The sequence below is a fragment of the Quercus lobata genome, chromosome 4 (assembly GCF_001633185.2).
Source record: "Quercus lobata isolate SW786 chromosome 4, ValleyOak3.0 Primary Assembly, whole genome shotgun sequence".
Lineage (NCBI taxonomy): Eukaryota > Viridiplantae > Streptophyta > Magnoliopsida > Fagales > Fagaceae > Quercus > Quercus lobata.
Window position 1 is genome coordinate 87194247 of NC_044907.1, and position 21846 is coordinate 87216092.

General features: G+C 36.1%; 1 protein-coding gene across 2 annotated transcripts; it reads left to right on the forward strand.

The window, feature by feature from the left end:
* The first annotated feature begins 11 nt into the window (after window positions 1-11).
* On the forward strand, window positions 12-21576 carry LOC115984371 (ATP-dependent zinc metalloprotease FTSH 12, chloroplastic). 2 transcript variants are annotated; one of them, XM_031107400.1, is made up of 19 exons: window positions 12-553; window positions 1400-1584; window positions 2393-2619; window positions 5076-5344; window positions 5813-5890; window positions 5989-6231; window positions 6317-6457; window positions 6566-6733; window positions 10601-10713; window positions 11776-11992; window positions 16313-16384; window positions 17150-17269; window positions 17370-17486; window positions 17580-17756; window positions 18782-18901; window positions 19029-19103; window positions 19621-19728; window positions 20323-20403; window positions 20919-21576. In XM_031107400.1, the coding sequence occupies exons 1-19, from the start codon at window positions 140-142 to the stop codon at window positions 20994-20996; spliced, it is 3003 nt and encodes a 1000-aa protein (XP_030963260.1). In that variant the 5' UTR covers window positions 12-139; the 3' UTR covers window positions 20997-21576. The 2 variants fall into 2 exon arrangements, with proteins under 2 accessions (XP_030963260.1, XP_030963259.1); XM_031107399.1 differs by having other exon boundaries at window positions 19-553; window positions 5049-5344.
* The last annotated feature ends 270 nt before the right edge of the window (window positions 21577-21846 follow it).

Below are 21846 nucleotides of genomic sequence, written 5' to 3' on the forward strand. Positions count from 1 at the left end.
ACCCCAAAACCCCAAAAACAGTACTAAAATCCACTACTTCACAGTCTTCAGCAAAACACAACACATAGACACACTGCTGCTTTCTTTTAACAAACACTGTCTTCTTCAATCTATCAAGTTCCACCAATCCAAACTAAAGATGGAGCTTACGGTCCCATACAAACCAAACCCACTTTTATTTTCTTCAGCTCCACTCACACCCAACTCTCAAACTCTCATTCTTCTCAAGCTTCCTAAGAACCCCAGGTCCAAAAATTCCCACCACAGACCCAATTTTCGTGTTCTAGCTTCTGCAAACCCAAATGGGTCTAATGGGTTTTCATGGCTGAGGCTGACTCAGTCTGTCCGGCGTGGCTCGGAGCGGTTGTGGTCGAAACTCGGTGAGTCAGTGAAGAAGGAAACTGGGTTTGACTTGGAAGATGCCAATGTGAAGGTGGGTGAGTTTGTGGGGCGAGCAAAGGAAGGGGTCAGCAAAGGTCGGGGTGAGTTGGAACGGTTTAGGACTGAGTTAGTGCCTGAATTTGTGAGTTGGAATCGGTGGGAGCGTTGGAAGGTAATTCTGCACTTTGAGACCCTTTTGTTTTAATTTCTGTTTGGTAGATAAGAAATTGCAGGAAAAGGATAGAAAAGGGACAAGTTTGAGTACTTTCTTCTGAACTGTTGGGGCATTGTATATTAGCTGGTTGTTAGTGTGCACACTAATACAGATAAGGATAGCATATATGAACTTGGTGGAAATGGAAAATTTTGAGCATTGCATGTAATTATTAAGTATATGCAAGGATGCAACAATAAATGGCACCTAGGAAGAACATACACTTTATGTGAGGTGTCATACCCGCTGTGTCCTTGTTATAATTTTTCAGAAATTGCTTGTATCACCATGTCGTACCCATACCAATGTCCATGCTTCCTAGCATGGCACATAGGATGAAAATTTTTCCCTTTTCAAAGAAATTTAGTTAAGTTTGGATATTTTGGGACATATATGTCAGCTACCATTTTTCTTTCTTCTTCACCTTTTGTTCCCCCACTTGTTTCTTGAAATTGGAAGGCATGTAATGCAAAGTTTGACAACAGACCTGACACTGCTTCATAAACCTTTCTATAAGCGAATTGGAACAACTCCAAATTGAATTAAAGTTTGTGGTTTCTTCAGTGTTATCTTGTTTTAAAGGTTTAAAAAAAAAAAATTCTTTGCACTTGTGTATTCAATGTTCATCCTTGAATCTTGGTCACCTTATGAAGATCCTCAAATGTTTCAAGACGAGGAAAATTTGCCTTTTGAGATTGTAATGGTGGACAATGCCTGTCCTAGTTTACCTTATGAGAAGTTTTCTCCAATCTGTATATAATTTTTATGAAGTGGATAATGATATGGTTGTTCTCCTTTCTCTAGGATATCAAAACATGGGAGCCTAAACGAATTGGTGCCTTAATTCTCTATATATTTGTTGCAATAGTTTCCTACAAAGGAATATATATGGCAATTCGAGCTCCTATCTTAAATCGCCAAAGAAAGGAGTTAACAGAGGCTTACATGGAGGCATTGATTCCTGAGCCATCTCCTAGCAATATTAGAAAGTAAGTGAATTTTTTACTTTATCCACAGATGCAATCAATTTCTTTGTATTCTAATGACATGACAAGATGCTAATAGCTTGGTGAAGTTATTATTATTTTGTGATTAGACAATAAGAAACAACTCCACTACTCCATCTTGATTACATGAGGATTAGAATTCAAGTTTAAATCTCCTCCTTAGATCTTAGAATACTTTTGCATACATCCTGTTAACTAAGTGAATCCTTCTGATCTTTCATTAATGAAGTTATCTTCACTTAATGAAAAATTTTAAATTTTCTTCCTTTATGAGTTTTCACACTATGGCAATCTCAATCAATATATGGATTTATGACTCAACCCAGGCACCAGCTAAATGACCATAGAGTTTCTAATCAAACCCAACTCGTCCTAGGAAAGCTTAAATACACCTGATTACACTGGGTAGTTTGCTTACACCTAATAGATAGATGGCAGATGGCTTGGGATTTGAGAGTAACATTAGATTAAGCAATACAACTCAGGCAAAAGCTATTTCTCTAAAATCTTTGTCCAACAAAAGATAAGAAGAAAATAAAGCCAATCGGCCCAATCCATCAAGGCGTATTCAAGTCCTCCCTTGCCCCTCATTCTCCTCCCTCTTGTTTGAGATTAACAACTGCTAATATTTAGAAAGAGGTGGATCTTTGCCCTATTATAAATGGTAGAATGTGATGGCTCAGATTGCAAATGATGAGAATGAAAAGGAATAAGAACAAAGAAATTTAGGATGTTTGTCACTTGTGCTTGTTTAATTTCAGTGCCTCAGATTCTCCTTATAATTTTGCAGGTTTAGGAAGAGTGAATGGAGGAAGACAATGCCGAAGGGCCTGAAAATGAAGAAGTTTATTGAAGGACCTGATGGAACACTTGTTCATGATAGTTCTTATGTTGGAGAGGATGCATGGGATGATGATCTGGAGCGTCCTCAGGACAGTGTAAAGCAAATTATTGACAGTGATGTCAAACTGAATGCAGAAGAAAAGAAGGAACTGAAGGAAGACTTGAGCATTTCGGGTTAGTCAAGTATCCAAGTGCATGTGTGTGCGTAACATGATGTATACTTTGGGATAAGGTCACATTATATGTTCTCTCTTTTCCTTTTTTTTTCATGCTCAATATTTCTTGATCTACATTCAGTATGTTAGAATAACATTTAAGTGATTGAATTCAACATTCTTATCATCTGAGAAGAACTTCCAGATGAATAGGAAGGAAGCTTAATCGGAATGAATAAGAAATTTTCTTCTATGATCGATTGGTATAAACTTCAAAAACTTCGAAGTGGATCAGTTTCTCCTCAACAAATAAGTGCTTGGGCCAATAAAATCCTACATAATGGGGAGATAGTTGGAGAGGTGACAAAACCGTGTACTTTTAATTACAAAACCAATAATCATTGAATTTAACATTTCTATTGTCTTAAACTTTTGGGACAAATGATAGTTTATCTAAGTATAATCTTAGTTTGTTCTGATTACAAATTTTGGGTTAGTTAAGTATCTTAGTGCATGTGTGTGCTTAAAATGTTGTGTACTTTGGGATAAGGCCACATTACATATTCTCTCTTTTCTTTCTTGCTCATACATTTTGACTTTTGCATTCGGTATGTTAGAACAATATTTAAGTGATTAGATTCACCATTTGCTATCATTTTAAGCTTTTGGGACTAGTGCTGTATATCTTAGTTTGTTATGACTTATGAGTTTGTTCTGATTGCAAATATTCTTCCTATGTTGATATCCATAAGGATTTGATAAGAAGTTAAAATGCATGAGCTTTTTGATATATTGAGAAAGATCATAGTGAAAAAAGGCCATACCCTGTGTGCAAAGGTTCCACTTCTATGGGTTAGGCAGCCTTACCCCCAAAATTTTCTTTTGGGAGGCTAATTCCAAAACTCAAATGTACGACATGCGGCTTTGGCTGGAAGGCACTTACCATCACATAAAGGTTCAAGCTTTATTGAGAAAGATAATATGGAACAATGATTTTACATACAAAGGGAATAATGTCCACATTTTTTGTGATGCACTTCATATTCTGTTGTTTATTTTAAATTTATTTGTTGCAAAGTAGATAGAGACATTTAAAGGAATCACTTAGTTCCATGACTGTAAAATCCCGTTATGGATGGTAGGATCTTAAGATCCTTCCATCCTAGAATTGTTAAATGCTCTGGATTGCACTAGAATATTTAATTAGTAAGATCAAGATCCAAATCATGGGATTGGTAAGATCGTGATTGTTTGACATATTTATAGCTAATTGTTTGGACATGTAAGCTAAACTTAAAAAAATCAGCTATTGAAACAAATTCATCTCTTCTCTAAGATAAATCTTTAGCTCTAATTGACATCTTAGATATTAAAATTTCTTACTAAATCTAATTGTCATCTTCTGTTGTCTTGAAACTCTTTTCTCTCCATTTGACATATCAAAAGCACATAAGAGAATGAAGGCAATACAATTGAATGATTAGTTAACTTATATTTAATTGATTCTCTTAAAAATAAAACACATGTAGATACTATTGTTGTAATGTTCTATAGTTAAAAACTTATTTATATTTAATGATATCTACTTTTATCTTTTTAAAATTTATTTCATTTAGTGTAGGTTATCATCAATGTGTTATAGTTAAAACTTATTTATATTTTAAGATAAATTTAATTAATTACAGATTATCATTCTCATTTTCTACTAAAAGAAGATTTTATTACCTATGTTGATGATTCTTAAAATCTTATGATTCTCGATCCAATCTAAAAGACCCTTCTACCATTCCTTGTAGGATTTTGATTTTAACAACCATTCTTAGTGCTCGAGATACATATATAGACTGACATTGGTGATCTAAATTGAGTGCATAATATAGATGAAGAAGAAGAAGAAAGGGGAAATATAAGACTTTGTGTCAGGCCATTGTTGAACCCAGTTATTTTTTTAGACTTTTAGCTCATCCACCTAGTTCAGTGTTCATTTTCAAACTCCTCTATGCATGAGCAGCCATGATTCTTTTGAAACTTCTCCACAAAATTAGTGGATCTATCATTATTTGTGCATGTCACTCTTAGGCTGCCTTCAAGATAAACTTAACATTGTTATTATTGTAAAATCATTAAAGTTGATTGTTAGTGACTGTTTGGATCCGGCTGAATTGCGCGTCTGCGTTTTGTACATCACATTTCCTTTCTTTCTTTCTTTTTTTTTTTTTAGCTGCAGTTGTTGACTATTCACTGTTCACAAGACCCACAGACTTCATTTTTCAACAATTGTTTCATTAAAAATGGGTCTCACGACACTATTCACACATTTAAAAATTATTTTGCTATAGTGTTTTCAGTTTTCAATAAAAATAAGTTGTATCCAAATGGACCCTTAGTTTCCCTAGGATTGTACCTCTGTATAGTGTTTTGATGTATGGACTGTTTGATTCCTAACAGCCAATTCATTCTCGTCTTGCTTGGCAGAGGAAAGTAAAGGAACATGGCGTGAAAGACTTAATACATGGAAGGAGATCCTCAAAAAAGAAAAGTTAGCTGAGCAATTAGATTCCATAAATGCCAAATATGTGGTAGAGTTTGACATGAAAGAGGTTGAAAAAAGTCTTCGCAAGGATGTGGTGGAAAAGGTCACGGAAACACAAGGAACCAGAGCACTATGGATATCCAAGAGATGGTGGCGGTATCGTCCTAAACTTCCTTATACTTACTTTCTTCACAAACTCGATTGCTCTGAGGTAAAAGTGTTATTTTCCTTCACTTTTTTCTTTCTCTCTTCTTTGTGGGTTCATTGCTGTCTTGTTGCTGGGTATTGCATGAAATTTCAATTCTTTTTATCCACCAGTTGGTTTAGATGAGATTTTATGATCCATGTACATATGTGCATATTTAACCCCATCTCCCCCCCCCCCCCCCTCTTTTGTCCGCACCCTTGGTAGTCAGATTGTATAGACAATTGATGCAGAATCATATATTGAAATACTATCTGCATTACTGTACAAGCAATGATAATCGTGTGGAATTGAGCCTTAGGATCTACACTCATCCTGGTCAAGCTTTTGACTTCAAATGCTAATGATGTAAAATAAAGTCAATTCAAATGTTAATTTGACACCTTTCAAAAACTTCATTCTCTAGTGCAGTTCAAACATTTAATAATGTAAGTAGGTATGCAGTTACTGATCCAGTGGACTCTTTTTGGACAGGTTGCTGCTGTTGTTTTTACCGAGGACCTAAAGAGATTGTATGTGACAATGAAAGAAGGTTTCCCATTAGAATATGTTGTAAGTCTACCATCTAATGGTTGCTGCTGTTGTTTTTACTACCAGATCTGAAACATATCATTCCTACTTTTATAATTACTGATCATTATACTTGATAGGTCGATATTCCACTAGACCCTCATTTGTTTGAGATTATATCCAGTTCTGGAGTTGAAGTAGATCTCCTTCAAAAGCGTCAGATCCATTACTTTCTGAAAGTTGTGATGGCATTACTGCCTGGAATATTGATTCTGTGGTTTATAAGGGAGTCTGTGATGCTTCTAAGCATCACTTCTAAGCGTTTCCTATATAAAAAGTATAACCAGCTCTTTGACATGGCTTATGCAGAAAATTTCATACTGGTATATCTTTAACTCTGCATTTGTTGTTTCCTTGCTTATCTCTTATAAAAATCCTCAAATTCTCATACTTTTTGTACTCAACCAGCCAGTTGGGGATGTTGGTGACACAAATTCAATGTATAAGGAAGTGGTATTAGGGGGTGATGTTTGGGACCTTCTCGATGAGTTAATGATTTATATGGGAAATCCCATGCAGTATTATGAAAAAGGCGTGAAATTTGTTCGGGTAACTATTTCTAGTATTATAAAGATAGAGACTTCTTTTATTTGATCTGTCCTATAATTTATAGAAGTGTAATAGTATGATAGTTTATGATGACTGTGTTCTCAACAGGGTGTTCTTCTTTCTGGACCTCCTGGAACGGGGAAAACTCTCTTTGCAAGGACACTGGCAAAGGAAAGTGGGTTGCCCTTTGTTTTTGCTTCCGGAGCAGAGTTTACAGATAGTGAAAAAAGTGGTGCAGCAAGGATCAATGAGATGTTTTCTATTGCCAGGAGAAATGTAAGCATTCTCTCATTTATAATTTGCAAAAGCATTATTTTGTGTCATTTATTACTATGAGTAAAATTATATTTTTATCAAAAATCGTCAAGCTAGAAGTTGGGGATTTTTCACATTTGAAGTCCTAATGCCTTAAAGCTCTTGCTACTTAATAATAAAAAGTAGCCAATTTTCTTGATTTTGATTAAACTTTAGAGTAATTTTTTAGGAGGACCTCTTGTATGCTTCCTGTATACTTGAGTTACTCCTCTTCTTTTTGACTAAAATTATTCTTGGCTTATAAAAAAAGGGTAGATACTCAGATAATTCTGATTCCTTTATTAGTCTAATTTACTGGGCATACAGTCCTAGCATCTTCATGCTTTGAATGAGTTTTAACATTTTTTGGTTTGTTGCAATTGCGTCAAATAGTTGGAATCACCCAAAATCAATAGTCATTTCTCCTGTTCTTCTGTAGTTTGTGGAATTTGTTATATTTTCCTTTTCTATAATTTACCCACTATTTTGTTATTTCGTTAAGAGCTTGCAAACTTGTGATGAGGGCTTGCATCTGCTCACATTAAAGTTTGCAAGTTTGAGAGTCTTAAAATGCTTGCTGTCTGAGCTTTTGGACTTAGATTTGAGAGAAGGGATGCAATCTTTGTCACCGGCAGATAGTGCAAGAAGAGTTGAGATAAAGGCTGATATTGAATATTTAGCTTCTTTGGAGAAGATTTCTTGGAGGTAGAAATTGAAGGCTTTGTACTTAAAAGAAGGTGACAATAATACTGGGTTTTTTCATAGGCTTGCTAATTCTCATAGACGTACAAATGCTATGAGAGTTGTGGAGGTTGAGGGCATTTTGTATGAGGATGAATCTGCCATTCAGGATCAAGTGGTGGGTTTTTATAAGTCTTTGTACCAGGAAACCGAATCTTGGAGGCCCACTATTGATGGTTTAGAGTTTGCCAATTTGGATGAAACCGATAGGCTTACTTTAGAAAGGGAGTTTAAGAAGGAGGAGATCATTGCAGCCCTACGGGAGGCTAAGGGTGATAAGGCCCCCGGTCCAGATGGTTTTACTATGGCTTTCTTTCAAAAATGCTGATGTGTTCTTGAGAAGGAGATTTTGGCTTTTTTTGCAGACTTCCACAAAGAATGTATCTTTGAAATATCTCTCAATGCCACCTTTTTGTATTTGATACCCAAGAAGCTTAGTACAGTCAATATTAGAGATTTTTGCCCTATTAGCCTTGTGGGTAGTTTGTACAAGCTACTTTCAAAGGTCTTGGCACATAGACTACGTTGTGCGTTGGATAAACTTATTTCCAACTCCTAGAATTCTTTTGTTGGGGGAAGACAGATTCTTGACTTTGTTCTAATCGCAAATGAATGCTTGGACAGTAGATTGAAGAGTGGTATTCTGGGTGTGATTATTAAATTGGATATTGAGAAGGCTTATGATCATGTGAGTTGGAGTGCCTTATTTTACCTTATGGAGAGGATGGGTTTTGGGGAGAATTGGGGGAGATGGATGAAGATGTGTATTTCTATTGCCCGTTTTTCAGTGCTTGTTAATGGGTCTCCAGCTGGCTTCTTTGGCAACTCTCGTGGTCTTCGCCAAGGGGATCCTTTATCTCCACTCCTATTCTTATTGGTAATGGAGGTGTTGAGTAGGTTGTTGAAAAGGACAGAAGATGGAGGCTTTCTCAGTGGATTCCAAGCAAGCCATAATACAAGTGGAGGTTTGCATATCTCTCACATTTTGTTTGTTGATGATACTATTCTCTTTTGTGATGCTTCCGAGGAACAATTATTACATATTCGTATGGTTCTAATCTTCTTTGAAGTTATCACAGGATTGAAAGTAAATGTTGGTAAGAGTGAGATTGTGGGAATTTGGATGCCCTAGCTCGTATTTTATGTTGTAAGGTAGGCTGTTTACCAATGTCTTATTTGGGTATGCCTTTGGGGGCACATTATAAGGATTCCTCAATATGGAACCCTATCATTGAACGGATGGAAAAAGGCTCGTAGGTTGGAAGCAGTTATATTTGTCAAAAGGGGGTATACTTACTTTATTGAAGAGTACCTTATCAAGTCTCCCTACTTATTATTTATCTTTGTTCACTATTCCACAACATGTGGCGGACAGATTAGAGATGATTCAGAGGAATTTCCTTTGGGGGAGATCTAATGATGTTTTTATATTCTCACTTGTTGCTTGGGAGAAAGTTGTATGGCCAGTGGAGGCAGGTGGCTTGGGGATCCGGAAGATTGGGCTGTTTAACTAAGCTTTGCTTGGAAAGTGGCTATGGCAATTTGGGAATGAGGTCACATGTTTATGGAGACAAGTTCTAGCTTCCAAGTATGGGGAGACCAGTGGGGGATGGTGTACTAGAGTTGTTAGAGGGACGCATGGATGTGGTATGTGGAAGAACATTAGGAAAGGGGCTGAGAGCTTCTTTGGTCATGTGTTGTGTGCGGCGGGTGAGGGTTTTCGTATCAGATTCTGGTATGACCCTTGGAGTAGCCCTACTGCCTTGAAGGATTTATATCCGGCAATGTTTGCTATTGCTGTGGATAAGGCAGCTATGATTTCTGATATGGTTGAGTGTGCATTGGATGGGAGTAGTAGAAGCTGGAACTTAAGCATCCATCGTGCTTTTCAAGATTGGGAGACAGGGATCTTTTATGATTTTCTTGCGCATATCTCATCCAAACTACCTAGAGGGAGTGATGATACCATGATATGGCAATTGAATCGTAGTGGTGTTTTTGATGTGCACTCTTTCTATTTTTCATTGCTAGCAATCCCGTTGGTGTCTTTTCCTTGGAAGAGCATTTGGTGTGTTAAGGTACCTAAAAGGGTGGCTTTCTTCTTATGGACAACTGCTAGGGGTGGGATTCTTACTATAGACAACCTTGTTAAGAAGAATTTACCTCTTGTTAATTGGTGCTGCCTTTGTCGATGTGAAGAGGAAACTGTGGATCACTTATTGATCCATTGTAAGTATACTCATACCTTGTGGAGTGAAGCCCTTCGTTTGTTTGGGGTTCAGTGGGTGATGCTGAAGAATGTTGTTTCTCTTCTCTCTGCATGATGGAATTGGTTGGGGAGTCACACTTCAAATGTGTGGAATATGGTTCTAGTGTGTCTTATGTGATTAATTTGGAAGGAGCGCAATGCCCAAACTTTTGAGGAAACTGAGAGACTTGTAGACTGTGTGAAGTCCTTACTACTTAGGACTTTGTTTGAGTGGTCCCGTATTTGGGGGTTTACGCATTGTCATTCTTTGTTTGAATTCCTTATTTTTGTTAGTTTTTCTTTTTGATTGGTTTGTATTCTTTTCTGTGCAGTGAGTTTACTATTGTAAATTCATTGTACTTTTATTATCAATAAAGTTTGTTATTACCTATCAAAAAAAAATAATTAGTTTCTGTTTATGAAGACATGAATACCCCTGGCACAATCATAACTATCTTCTATTAGCATGGGATAGTGTTCAAATATTGTAATTTTACACTGTAGCTGCGCTAGAGCACTTAGTCCCATGGGGTGCTCGTTTATGGACTTGGGGTGATTTCTCTACTGGTAATGAGATAGGGTCAGCTAACTTGGAAGCGGACTTGTAAGCCAAAATGAGTGTTACTTCTGAGCATCAATTAGAAAATACTTCAATGGCTTAAAGCTTTGTATCTTTTTATTGTCTTTATTCTCCTTTTCCATTTCTTCTCTTCAACTCTGAAGGATGCCTCATCCTTCTCTTTGCATTCTTTTTGTTCCTTTATTTCATGTTTCTTTCTTCTAATTTTGTTGTCTTTTATATTCCACTTCACTACTGTTAATTTTGTTTTGTTTTTTATATTCCACTTCACTCTGTACAGGCTCCTTCATTCATATTTGTTGATGAAATTGATGCTATTGCTGGAAGGCATGCAAGAAAGGATCCTCGAAGAAGGGCAACGTTTGAGGCTCTGATTGGACAGCTTGATGGGGAGTAAGTGTATTAATTTAGCCTGTTTGCAGTCTTCTCGTTTCCTGAAAAATACTTCTGAAGGCTATTCAGAAACTTATATTATGACGGGTTTTCGTGGTAACTTTTGTCAGATGGATCTTTAGACGGATCACTAGGGAAGGTTGTGCTTGCTCTTTCTATGCAGCCAGTATATTGTGCTAATACAATTTCTAGCCCTTCTTGAAGCCTATAAAGGAGGCTTCCAGCATGGGTTTGGCCTCAGTGATGGTTGCAGTTGACTCTGCTATTATAGCAGGTCTAGAAGTTTTCTTTAAGGGTGTGTGCTTATCTATATCCATTGGGTGGGAGTTTAGGTGGCTAGGTCAGCTAATGAAAATTCAAATTTTCATGACTAAGAGAGGAGATGCCATTTAACATTCAAGAGGTCTTTTTTTTTTGGGGGGGTGGGTGGTCATTTTTTGAATGGGGTCTATTTGTTCTGAGTACCGTTGTGTAACACCTCTTTTGCTTTTGGAACGTAGCTGTCTTGTCTTGTCTTGAAGAATGTGGAGTTCTTCCTTGCATTTCTTCTTCTTCTTTTAAGGATTCATTGTCTTTTTTTTTACTAAAGACATGCCAACACTGTAGTTTGGATAATCCTTGTATGTCGAGTGACCTTGACAATCCATGACATTTGTTATCGGTTTGTTATTGTGGGAGGTAAAGACTCTGGTTTGTGAAAGATAGGTGCTGGCACTTACTAAGTCTCATAGGTTGTGGGTTATCTAAAGATTCGATGGCTAGGGTTTTTTTTTCTTTTTTTTTTTTTTTAAAGGTAATGGCTAGTTTATGTTGATATAAGTATATAACAATTACTAAGCCTAAAGCACGTTGGGACCATTAGTTTCTCATATAGTGGAATTAATTATAACCTGCTCTTTTTGCCTTTATTTGTTGGCTTTGTGGAAGTCAGTTAATTGTTCTTAATTCTGTATTTTACCTTTTTTGTGTTGTTTACCTTGTATTTTAATCTATGCTACCCTTTTAGGTTTTCTTTTTTCCCTGTAAAATTAATTTTCACATTTAGCTCTTTATCATGTCTAGGAAGGAAAGAACTGGCGTTGATCGGTTCTCACTTAGACAAGCTGTGATTTTCATCTGTGCTACCAATAGGCCAGATGAATTGGACCTTGAGTTTGTTCGGCCTGGACGTATTGACCGTCGTTTGTATATTGGTCTGCCTGATGCAAAGCAACGAGTGCAAATTTTTGGTGTTCACAGCGCAGGAAAGCAACTTGCAGAAGATGTGGACTTTGCAAAAGTAAGTGTTTGGTGTTTCTTGGTTATAAGTTAACACATTTAACAAGGAGCATATTACTGTCCCACACCCCCCCCCCCCCCCACCCGCGGAAAAAAAAACCCGACCGACATTACCTAACTGGCCATTTTGTCATGTTCTTTATTGGCTTGATCAATTTGTGGTAATTTTACAAGCTGATACAAATTTTTCTTCTTTTTTTCCTTACTAGATTCTTGGTAAGCCAGATTTAAACAGTAATATAATTCAATGTAGACCGCAGGGGCTAGGGCTAAGATTTTAAAGGAAAAGGAGACCAAATAGAAGAATCTTAGCAGTTGTCTGCACCTCAGTGCAGTGAAGTGGACTCTGCTTTCACATGAAAACTGTTAACTTGCAACTATGGCTTGTTTGAGTAAATGCAATTACTTACTGTATGTGCAGTTATTTTTATTTTTATTTTTTTATGGTTTAAAAAATGCCTGTTGACAACACAATGGGTCAGAGAAAGATACTTCCCAAGCACTAGGATTGCACCCTTCTATTGTGTCTTTCTTTTTAATGAGTTACTCATAAAAGAAAGGAGTCTGAGAAAGAACATGAAGTAGCATAAACAAAACTCTGCTGATTCTATTGGTATTTTGTCACTGTGGGTTAATGAGCACTGAGCTCAGTAAGCATAAGATACTTATGCATGGTATTGAATCCTAGGTTGCACCGACACGCCATTTTTGGCAAAGTACCGGTGTCTGACATGTGTCGGACATTGATACCGGTAAGACTTGCCGGACTCCAGTGTCCGAGTGGTGTCTTTTTTTTTTTTCTTTTTTCTTTTTTTCGCTTCTCCAACACAGCGCCAACGCGGCTCCGACACAGCATGTTTGATTAAATACCACAACTATAACAGAATTCCACATGGCTTTGACCGTCACTGTGAGTTCGTGGTTGTCTGCTCCATTCCAGGCTCCGGCTCCGGCTCCGGCTCCAGTCCAAGCTAGCAACCACTGCCACTAGTACATGTCTGTTTCTTTCAGTGTTTAGTCTTTAATGCTACAGACTAAACAATTAGTTTCTGGCTTTTTATTCTTCTTTTGTACTACTGCGTGCTGTACAGCTGTACTGCACTAATCTTAATCTAACTTTGTCTTTGCTGAGTTTAAAAAAAAATTGAGGCTGTCAATTTTTTTTTTAATTTTTATTTGATGGACTGTGGGCCTGTGTCTGTCAGTCCATGAGGTAAGAAAATGGGCCCAAAAGCAAAATGTTAATGGCCCCGTATTTTTTGTTTGCGTGGACCGAAGGGTCAGGGATATCATTTTTGAAGAATCCATACATGTTTACAATTTTAAACATATTCATAAAAAAATAAATTAATAAATAAATTAAAAAAATAAAAAAATAAATGAAAAATAAAACTTTTGGTTTGTACTCTAAACATTTTATGTGAATTATTGTACTACTTTGGGTGTTAGTTTACTTATTTGTAGTTCTTAGTTTACTTATTTGTAGTTCTTACATAATTTAAATTCTAGACATAAACGTATTTTATGTCTAAAAATATTTAAAAATATGCCTAAATATAATTAATTGCCGTACCCACGCCGTGTCGTACCCTTATTTTTCAAAAATTGTCATACCCCTGTATCCGTACCCATGTCTGTGTCGGTGCAACTTTGATTAAATCAGCTCAATTGCCCTGTGCATAGAAACTCCATATGACTATTTTGGGGTGCACTGGTGGTTCTCAAATGTTAATGTCATTAGCAAGTGCTTCAAATAATGTTTTTTTTTGCAGTTTTTATTGGGAAGCTATGCATGTGGTGGGTTTTGAACCAATAAGCTCACCCTCCACCCTATAATTTTAAAGGGGTGAGGTGCCATTTAAGTTAGAGCTCAATAGAAAAATCAGCTTTTGTATATTAATGTTGGCAAAAATGAGATCCTATACCAGTGATCAGGTTAGAAGTCAATACCTTTCATCAACATATAAGCTAGTTTCTTTGCTAGCAAAGCTGCTGTCATATTCACCACTTGATTCTTACAAAAGCTACTTCATGTTCTTTCTTTGGCCATTCTGTCTTCCTATTTTGCTATGCCCCCTAAATCATCGGATAGTTACAAATCAGTATTGAATTCCTTCTAAATATCACCATCTTCCTCAGGGGAGATTGTATCACCTTTTCAATCTAGCGAGGAGCTGGGGAGATTGTATCATTGTAGTAGCTTTGAATTGTTGGGCCACCACTACCTATACCAGAATTTTGTGATGTTATCTATTTGATTCAGGTTGCTTTGTATTACAAAAATTTGAATTATAAAACAATCTAGGCTAACAGATTAAGCATATAGGTTGTATACTCAAGAGAAGAATTAAGAGTACAATGTATTCAAAACATGATGCAAATTAGGCAGTCAGGACTCATCTAGCATCAGCCAAGAAAGCAAAGTGCTGATAACTGCAGCCTTTGGCCTTTCAATAGAAATCTCATGTCCCTCAAATGTTCCCCAATTTCTTTCCTTCCCAATTGTCCACACTAGGCACAATGAAATCACATTCCAAAACCTATTTCAAAATGAATTTGGTTTCCTCCTGCAACACTGAAGCATAGTATGTACCAAATTACCAATGTCATCATTACCCAACTCACCCCGAACACCACAAATACCAAAGTCAATAATCAACATGAATTGTTTTATAGATATAGGGGAAACGAGTTGTAATTGAAATATAGGGTCAAGATTGAGTTATACGTTGTGTAATACTTTATCAACATTACGCCACTTGATAATGTTTTTTGTATTAATATTTTGAAAATCCTATTGTTACATTATATGCTCTCTTTGTTTTTAACATGAATGTTGAATTTTGTAATAATTAAATTTTAAGTTGGTAGGAAAGTGTGAATTAATTACTGAGATCATTGTTCAAAATTCCCAGCCTTCTTTCCTTTTATATTGTTCCCAATCCATTTTGTTGGTCCTTTTTTCCTTTTTGGGTTGTCCCAAAATATAGTCATCTTTGAATAGTCAATGAACACAATAATGACAATCTTCCTTACTTTATTTAGAAAGTCAATACCCCTATTAAATTAAAGTTTAAATTAGCTAGGGTAGTTTTGAAAACTTGTAACTTTTTATTTAACAGACAAAGCATTAAACAATGTTCGCTTAAAAAGTTGGATTCTCTAAATCTGACCAACAAAATGGGATGAAATGTTTTTATGTTTGCTATTTCCTTAAATAGCAACGTGGGTAGTCCTAGTTGATGCTAAATTGCCAAAAATAGTATCATGGTTTTTTCCACTTCTTACTCTCTCCTGTTTCTTCCTCATTTTCTCTCTAGTTTTCATTTTGTTGATTCTCAAGCTGGTTTAGAGAGAATTGGGCTTTCAGTAGGCCCTATGTCTGTAATTGGCCTTCAGATTTAACTTGGAACAAAGGCCTATCTGTTCTTAAAAGCTTTATCTTTTAGAATTGCATGGATTGTGAATTCAAATACTAAGAGTTAAGAGGTTACATTATTATTCTCAAAAAAAGGGTAAAGAGTCTGTAATGGGATTATTAAGGAATTGGATGCACATGAATCAAGATTATGGTGGATGTTTAATAAATTAATGGTGACAAAAGGAATATAGGGAGCTGTGTAGGTATATTTCCCAAAAGGTAAAAAATTTATAGAAAATTGCTGTTATCCACTCGACATCTTTAGTGGAGTTCAATATTATGACTGCATTAATATTCACCTATGGAGTAAAGGAGCCATTGTTTCAACGTTGTGTCATCATTTTGAAAAATAGTGTTTTATTCTAACACAGGAAAACATATCAAGATTTGATTGTGCAGCTTTATCAGCGTGCAGTTTCTTTTGAATATAGCTTATTGATGTCATTGTTTTAAGTGTTTTTATTGATTGGGTTTTTCTTGTCATTATCGTCTTCAAAGCACCAAAAGTTTAGGCTAAGGATTGGTTGTTGTTATATCACCTTCAAAGCACCTCAATATTGGACCATTGGCCAATATACTTGTGGTAATGATCGTTCCCCAAAAAACCTAGATAGTTTTGTTTTTTGATGTTTTCCATGATTTTTATCCACTCTTTTTCTTTTTTTTTTGGGGGGGTTGGGGGGTGGAAGGTGGGGATTTTTGTTGTTTTGTTTGATGGTAGTCTCATTCAGGTTTTTTTGTGAGGTAGTATTTTGTAAATATGTAGGTGTTCCCAGATGTCTAAAATGAACTGATTGCTCAGTCTCTTACATGCGATGCTCATTTATGTAGTTCTCATTGTATGTAAAGATTTAATTTAGTTTTTGGATTTATATAATCACTTTTTTTTCCTCTCTACAGCTTGTCTTCCGTACTGTTGGTTTCTCTGGGGCAGATATACGAAATCTTGTCAATGAAGCAGCAATAATGTCGGTAAGTTAAACTGTTGAACTTCATATTATTAATTGCAATAGGTATTCTCTTATACCACTATGTTATGGGAAGTCTTTTAGTAGACTTCATGTTTCTTTGACTTTGCAATTCAAAGAGCAGAAATTATTTTAGAGTTATGTCATTACAAAAGATGAAAATATCTTATGCATGCAATAGATCAAATAGCTTTGATTATGGTATGAATACATGTGTATAATCTAATGTTTCCCCCTTAAAATTTAATTGGTTGGGGCTTACTCTAAGTGGACTTTACCTGCTCATATCCTCCTAATTAGTTCAATTTTAACATTCAAGCTATTACCTTGATTTGTGTGCACACATGTAAATACATTTTCATCATATGTGCTGATGCTCTGACATTTTCATTCTCAATCCGGTGTCACAATCTCAACCCTTTAGACACCAATAGCTTCTTGGCTTAGTGGCACTTCTGGTTCTCTCGATGGAGAGAGTCCCTCAACTTACTGTAGCAAAAAAAGAAGAAGACACCATTGCTGTAGAGTATGTTTGGTGAACGTCTTATCATCTTGAAAGGTTCATTGTTGGTGGGAATTTGATACATGACTCTCTAAAAAGTGTTGTTTCTCATGCTTATGATTTTTGTGACTATCTGGGTCTTTTAGATTGAACTGTAACTTTGGAGCATCCTTTAATAATCTTTCATGCATTTAATTAGTAACAATTATGAGTTGAATGGTAGGCTACCTTCTATTTTGGTTAAACAAATTTCATTGTTTGTTGCAGGTGAGGAAAGGACACTCCAAGATCTCTCAGGAAGACATTGTTGATGTGCTAGATAAACAATTACTTGAGGGTATGGGTGTACTTCTTACGGAGGAGGAGCAGCAGAAATCCGAAGAAAGTGTAAGTCTGTTAGCATTGGGTTTGTTTTTTATTTTGTATGTGCTCTTATCAATGTCATGTTGTACTTTTTTGATCGTGGGACTTGCATAATTTTTAATAGGTGTCTTTCGAGAAGAAAAGACTGCTGGCTGTACATGAGGCTGGTCACATAGTATTGGCCCATTTGTTTCCTCGATTTGATTGGCATGCATTTTCTCAGCTCCTGCCTGGTGGCAAGGTAAGATTTCTGGCTACAGAAATGGACTTTAGTCGTGCCTTGAGATTAGGTTGGAGGATTTGCCTTCTGATAGGGTTTCATTAACATGAGCAGGAAACTGCAATCTCTGTGTTCTATCCCCGAGAAGATATGGTAGACCAAGGTTATACAACCTTTGGCTACATGCAGATGCAAATGGTGGTGGCTCATGGTGGACGTTGTGCGGAACGTGTTGTGTTTGGGGATGACGTAACCGATGGAGGAAGGGATGATCTAGAGAAAATAACAAAGGTAACCATTGTTACTTGTGTGTAACTTAGGAGAATCAATCCTGAGTAACTGTATTACCACGGCCATGTCAATCTGTCATGATTTTTGGGTGATAGCTCGTTTAGCAACATACTTCTTGCTTCTTTCTTTGCTCTTTTATTTTATTTTAATGCCGGATTTGGGCTGAAAGATGAACTATATGGATTAGGAACCAAAGGGATGGAGGATTTCTAGCTAGTTAAATTGCAAGTCTTACAATGGAGCGGCTAGTACAAGAACTATAAATGGCTTAAAGATTTTTCTGTCAGTATATATTATCACTGTACCTTTTCATACATTTTCATGTCCATTAAATTTCTAACAATTTCAAATTACCTTGGTCCTTCCTACCATCTACAAAAAAAGAAGTTATGATTCTACTTTTAAATGTTTCATTTGTTGAATCATACTTTTGAGTGAAGCCTATCTTTTCATGTATTAGAAAAATGCATCATGACTAATAAGTCTCAAGTTGGCCATTAACTGGACTCAAGACCAAGAGTGTCAAAAGATGCAGCGGGAAAGATGACCCAAGTATTTGTCATATCTAGGGTCATACTATATTAACATTCTCTTTGTACTGGAAACTCCTTTATCAGTCAACTCTATCTATGATACTTTACTCATGTAAAAGTTATTTTTTGTACATCTGTAGGCCTGGTTGCTGCATAAACGCTGCAAAGTGGTCTCACCTTGATGATTGATACATCCCACTTTCTAGTTTCTTAGACATTTTCTTCTTTATAGATGTAGTGTTGACAAAAGAAAAAAAAGGCCATAAGATTATCCTCTTTGCAAACAATTAACAAAACTAGGTGCAATGAGCATTTTGTGATATGTAGATAATCGTTAATCTCCTCACATGCAACTTTTCTTTGCAATAGCTTTTAGCTAAATTTGTCTCAAATATTGGTTTTTAGTTATTTTTTAATTATCATTGAGTAATAATGAATAAAATTTTTGGTTTCAATCTCCTAATCCCTTCTCTAACTCAAGTTGTTTTTCAGATTGCTCGAGAAATGGTAATAAGTCCTCAAAATTCTAGATTGGGGCTTACTGCTTTAACAAAAAGAGTTGGATTGATGGATCGGCCAGATAGTCCAGATGCCGAGTTGATAAGATACAGGGTATGTACTTCATTCTCCAAAGTTGCAAGTGAAATAGCTTATGGTTGCATACCATCTCATATAATTTTTGACAATGCTTTTCATCAGTAAATTTTCTTCTTATTCTTTTTTTTTTTTGTGATGTCAGTGGGATGACCCTCAAGTGATTCCAGCCAATATGACTCTTGAAGTTTCTGAACTATTTAGTAGAGAGTTAACAAGGGTAATTGTGCTTGTTTCCTTTTGCATCATTGTTTTGAGCTTCATACAATGAAATTGGCAGGTGGCAGTGCATTGATGCAAGTTCACTGTTTTGCTTAACCTCCTTCTGTATGTAACTCTGAGGGCTGCCAATTATACATTGATTCCCACACGTGCTAATGCATATTTTGATGTCAAAAGAATTAAAGAAAAAGTGTGAATTCCTTGTGCAGAAGTAATTCTATAGAAAAATGACAACTTTGTCTAGATCTCAAATGCTTTTGCATTCTTGGTTTGATTACTAGTTTAAAAATACAACCTTCAAACTTAGTAGTAATTTAGTGCAGGATGACATTAGGAAAAACCAGCCTCTGTATTGCTATCTGAGAGCTGACTTTTTGTAAAGAAAACAAAACAGTAAATATTCTGATTTTTGAAGCAATGCATGTGAAATGCTTATTCATTTCTTATTTCTATGTGATCCTTTTACCCTTATATTTTCTCATAAATTTATTTAGTGGATTTGATGATGGTTGCAGTACATTGAAGAAACAGAAGAACTTGCTATGCGTGGCTTGAGGGATAACATTCACATTCTGGACCTGATCACAAATGAACTACTGGAAAAGTCGAGGATAACTGGATTGGTATCCTAACAAATACCCTTAAATATTTCACTGTGACTGCAATGTGATCTAAGAACAAATTTTGGGGCTTTGGATAGTATAATGGAGTAGACCTCCTTCCCTTTCAGTTTTTTTTTTAATCACTTAACCTATCAGACTATTACTACGCAAAATGATTACTTGAGGATAAAAGAATGTTATGTCTAAATATACCAGTTGAAAACAGTATGTTAGAGTGCAGGGTTCTTTTCTATGAAATGACAAAAGCCACGAAAGTATGAAAAAGGGCGGGGAGAAGATTTTCAAATTCATAATGGTTCGAAAAGATGGCAGGGTTGAATCTTACATTGAAGTACATCTATTGAATTTGGTTCAAAATTTTATTTATTATTAGAATCCCAGACAACATTGCATCTTTTGAAGCCTAATAGCATATTTATGTCAATGATAGATAAAGACAAGCTCCTGCATTCTCACCTTTTCCAATTGCTTTTCATTACCTTCCTTCCAAATTGAAACCTCATGAATGAACTCGATATTATTTCTTGCAACTAATTAAACATCTTGTATACTTTTCCCAATAAAATAACCATTTTGTGTTGTTTCTTTCTCTAGGAAGTTGAAGAGAAATTGAAGACCCTATCTCCAGTAATGTTTGAGGACTTTGTAAAGCCATTCCAGATAAACTTGGAACAGGTACTTCTCTTTTTATTCTGGCAACAGACATGATAACACTCCCCCCCCCCCCCCCCCCCCCCCCCCAAACTTTCCAAGAAAAAGAAATGAATGAAAACACCACTCACACTTCCCATAAAAGTTCCAAATGATCTTAAATGCTAAATATCCTCCCCATGCTGATCAGTTATTATCTGGACATCGTTAATAGAAAATGTCTCTGTTGCTTATACTCATTCAAGTTGCTTGATGCATAATTTAAATTGATTGGCAAGGTGAAGATTATTTAAGAGTTATACAGAAGATCAATATGCATCTTACTCTTTAAAGGTTGAATTGGATGTTGGAGTCTGTTTTATTTTCCTTCACATTCCAATTTTTACCAATTCCTCAACAAAGTGATGATTCCTCAATGTCTTTGTTCCAGACCATTGCTTTCTTCTTTTTCCCCAACACATACACATTCAGAATCTCATTTATATTGAAGTCAGTTTTGAATGCTTAGCAATATACTATTTCATTGTATAAATTTTTAGGAGGGACCATTGCCACACAAAGATCGGTTGCGATATCAACCATTGGACATATATCCTGCACCACTCCACAGATGTTGAAATACTTCTAGTCCATCATAATTACAGTTCCTTGCATGTAAAAATGATGGTCTTTTGGAAAGATATTAGTTGCTCCCTTGTGAAAGCCAAGCCACCTGGGATGTGCACAGCTGCATGCATTGGAGTATTTTGTTGAATTGACTGAAGGCCAATAATGGGCAAGTGTCAAATCTGCCAGTGGATTACCCAGGTGTAATCAATCAACTGAGGATGCTAACTGCTGCATTCAAATCGAATTCGCTGAAGTTTGGATGTCTGTCAGCTGGTGAGCCGTGAATAGAGCTAGCAACTGTTGACAGAAGCCTCATATCATGCATGGTTTTGTAGTTTGAGAGAAAGTGCCCAGTTTTGTATCTGATTATATTTTAAAAAGAAATACTATATTTATATTGGGAGATTGTAAATTGGCTGGTAATCAGCCTTTCCAAAACAAATTAAGGGTAAGATTGCCTACCATAAAGTGGGAGGTTTGTGTATTTGATACAACCTTTTTTTGGGGGGGTGGGGGGTTTAAATTATAGGGAGTTTTTCAAATCCGCCTTTTGTTTTGTATTTGTAAACTCCTTCCATATATTTATAAAGGGAAAATTTATTTTCTTCAGTTTCATAAGCACTCATTTTGTAGTTCTTAGTTGGATATTCATGTTTGATATCCATTTTCTAAGCTTTAGTTCCATATGCAAAAATCATATAATTGCTCAAATTCCGCAGATAATATGATGTATCAGTTAAAGAGTCCTTTCTGAATCAAAATAAGGTCTTTCTCCCATAAGATGCAAATCCAATAGCTTTCCCAAACCCATCAATGGACCTACTGGAAAAATGTATGTTCCCTTTGAAACTATGGTGA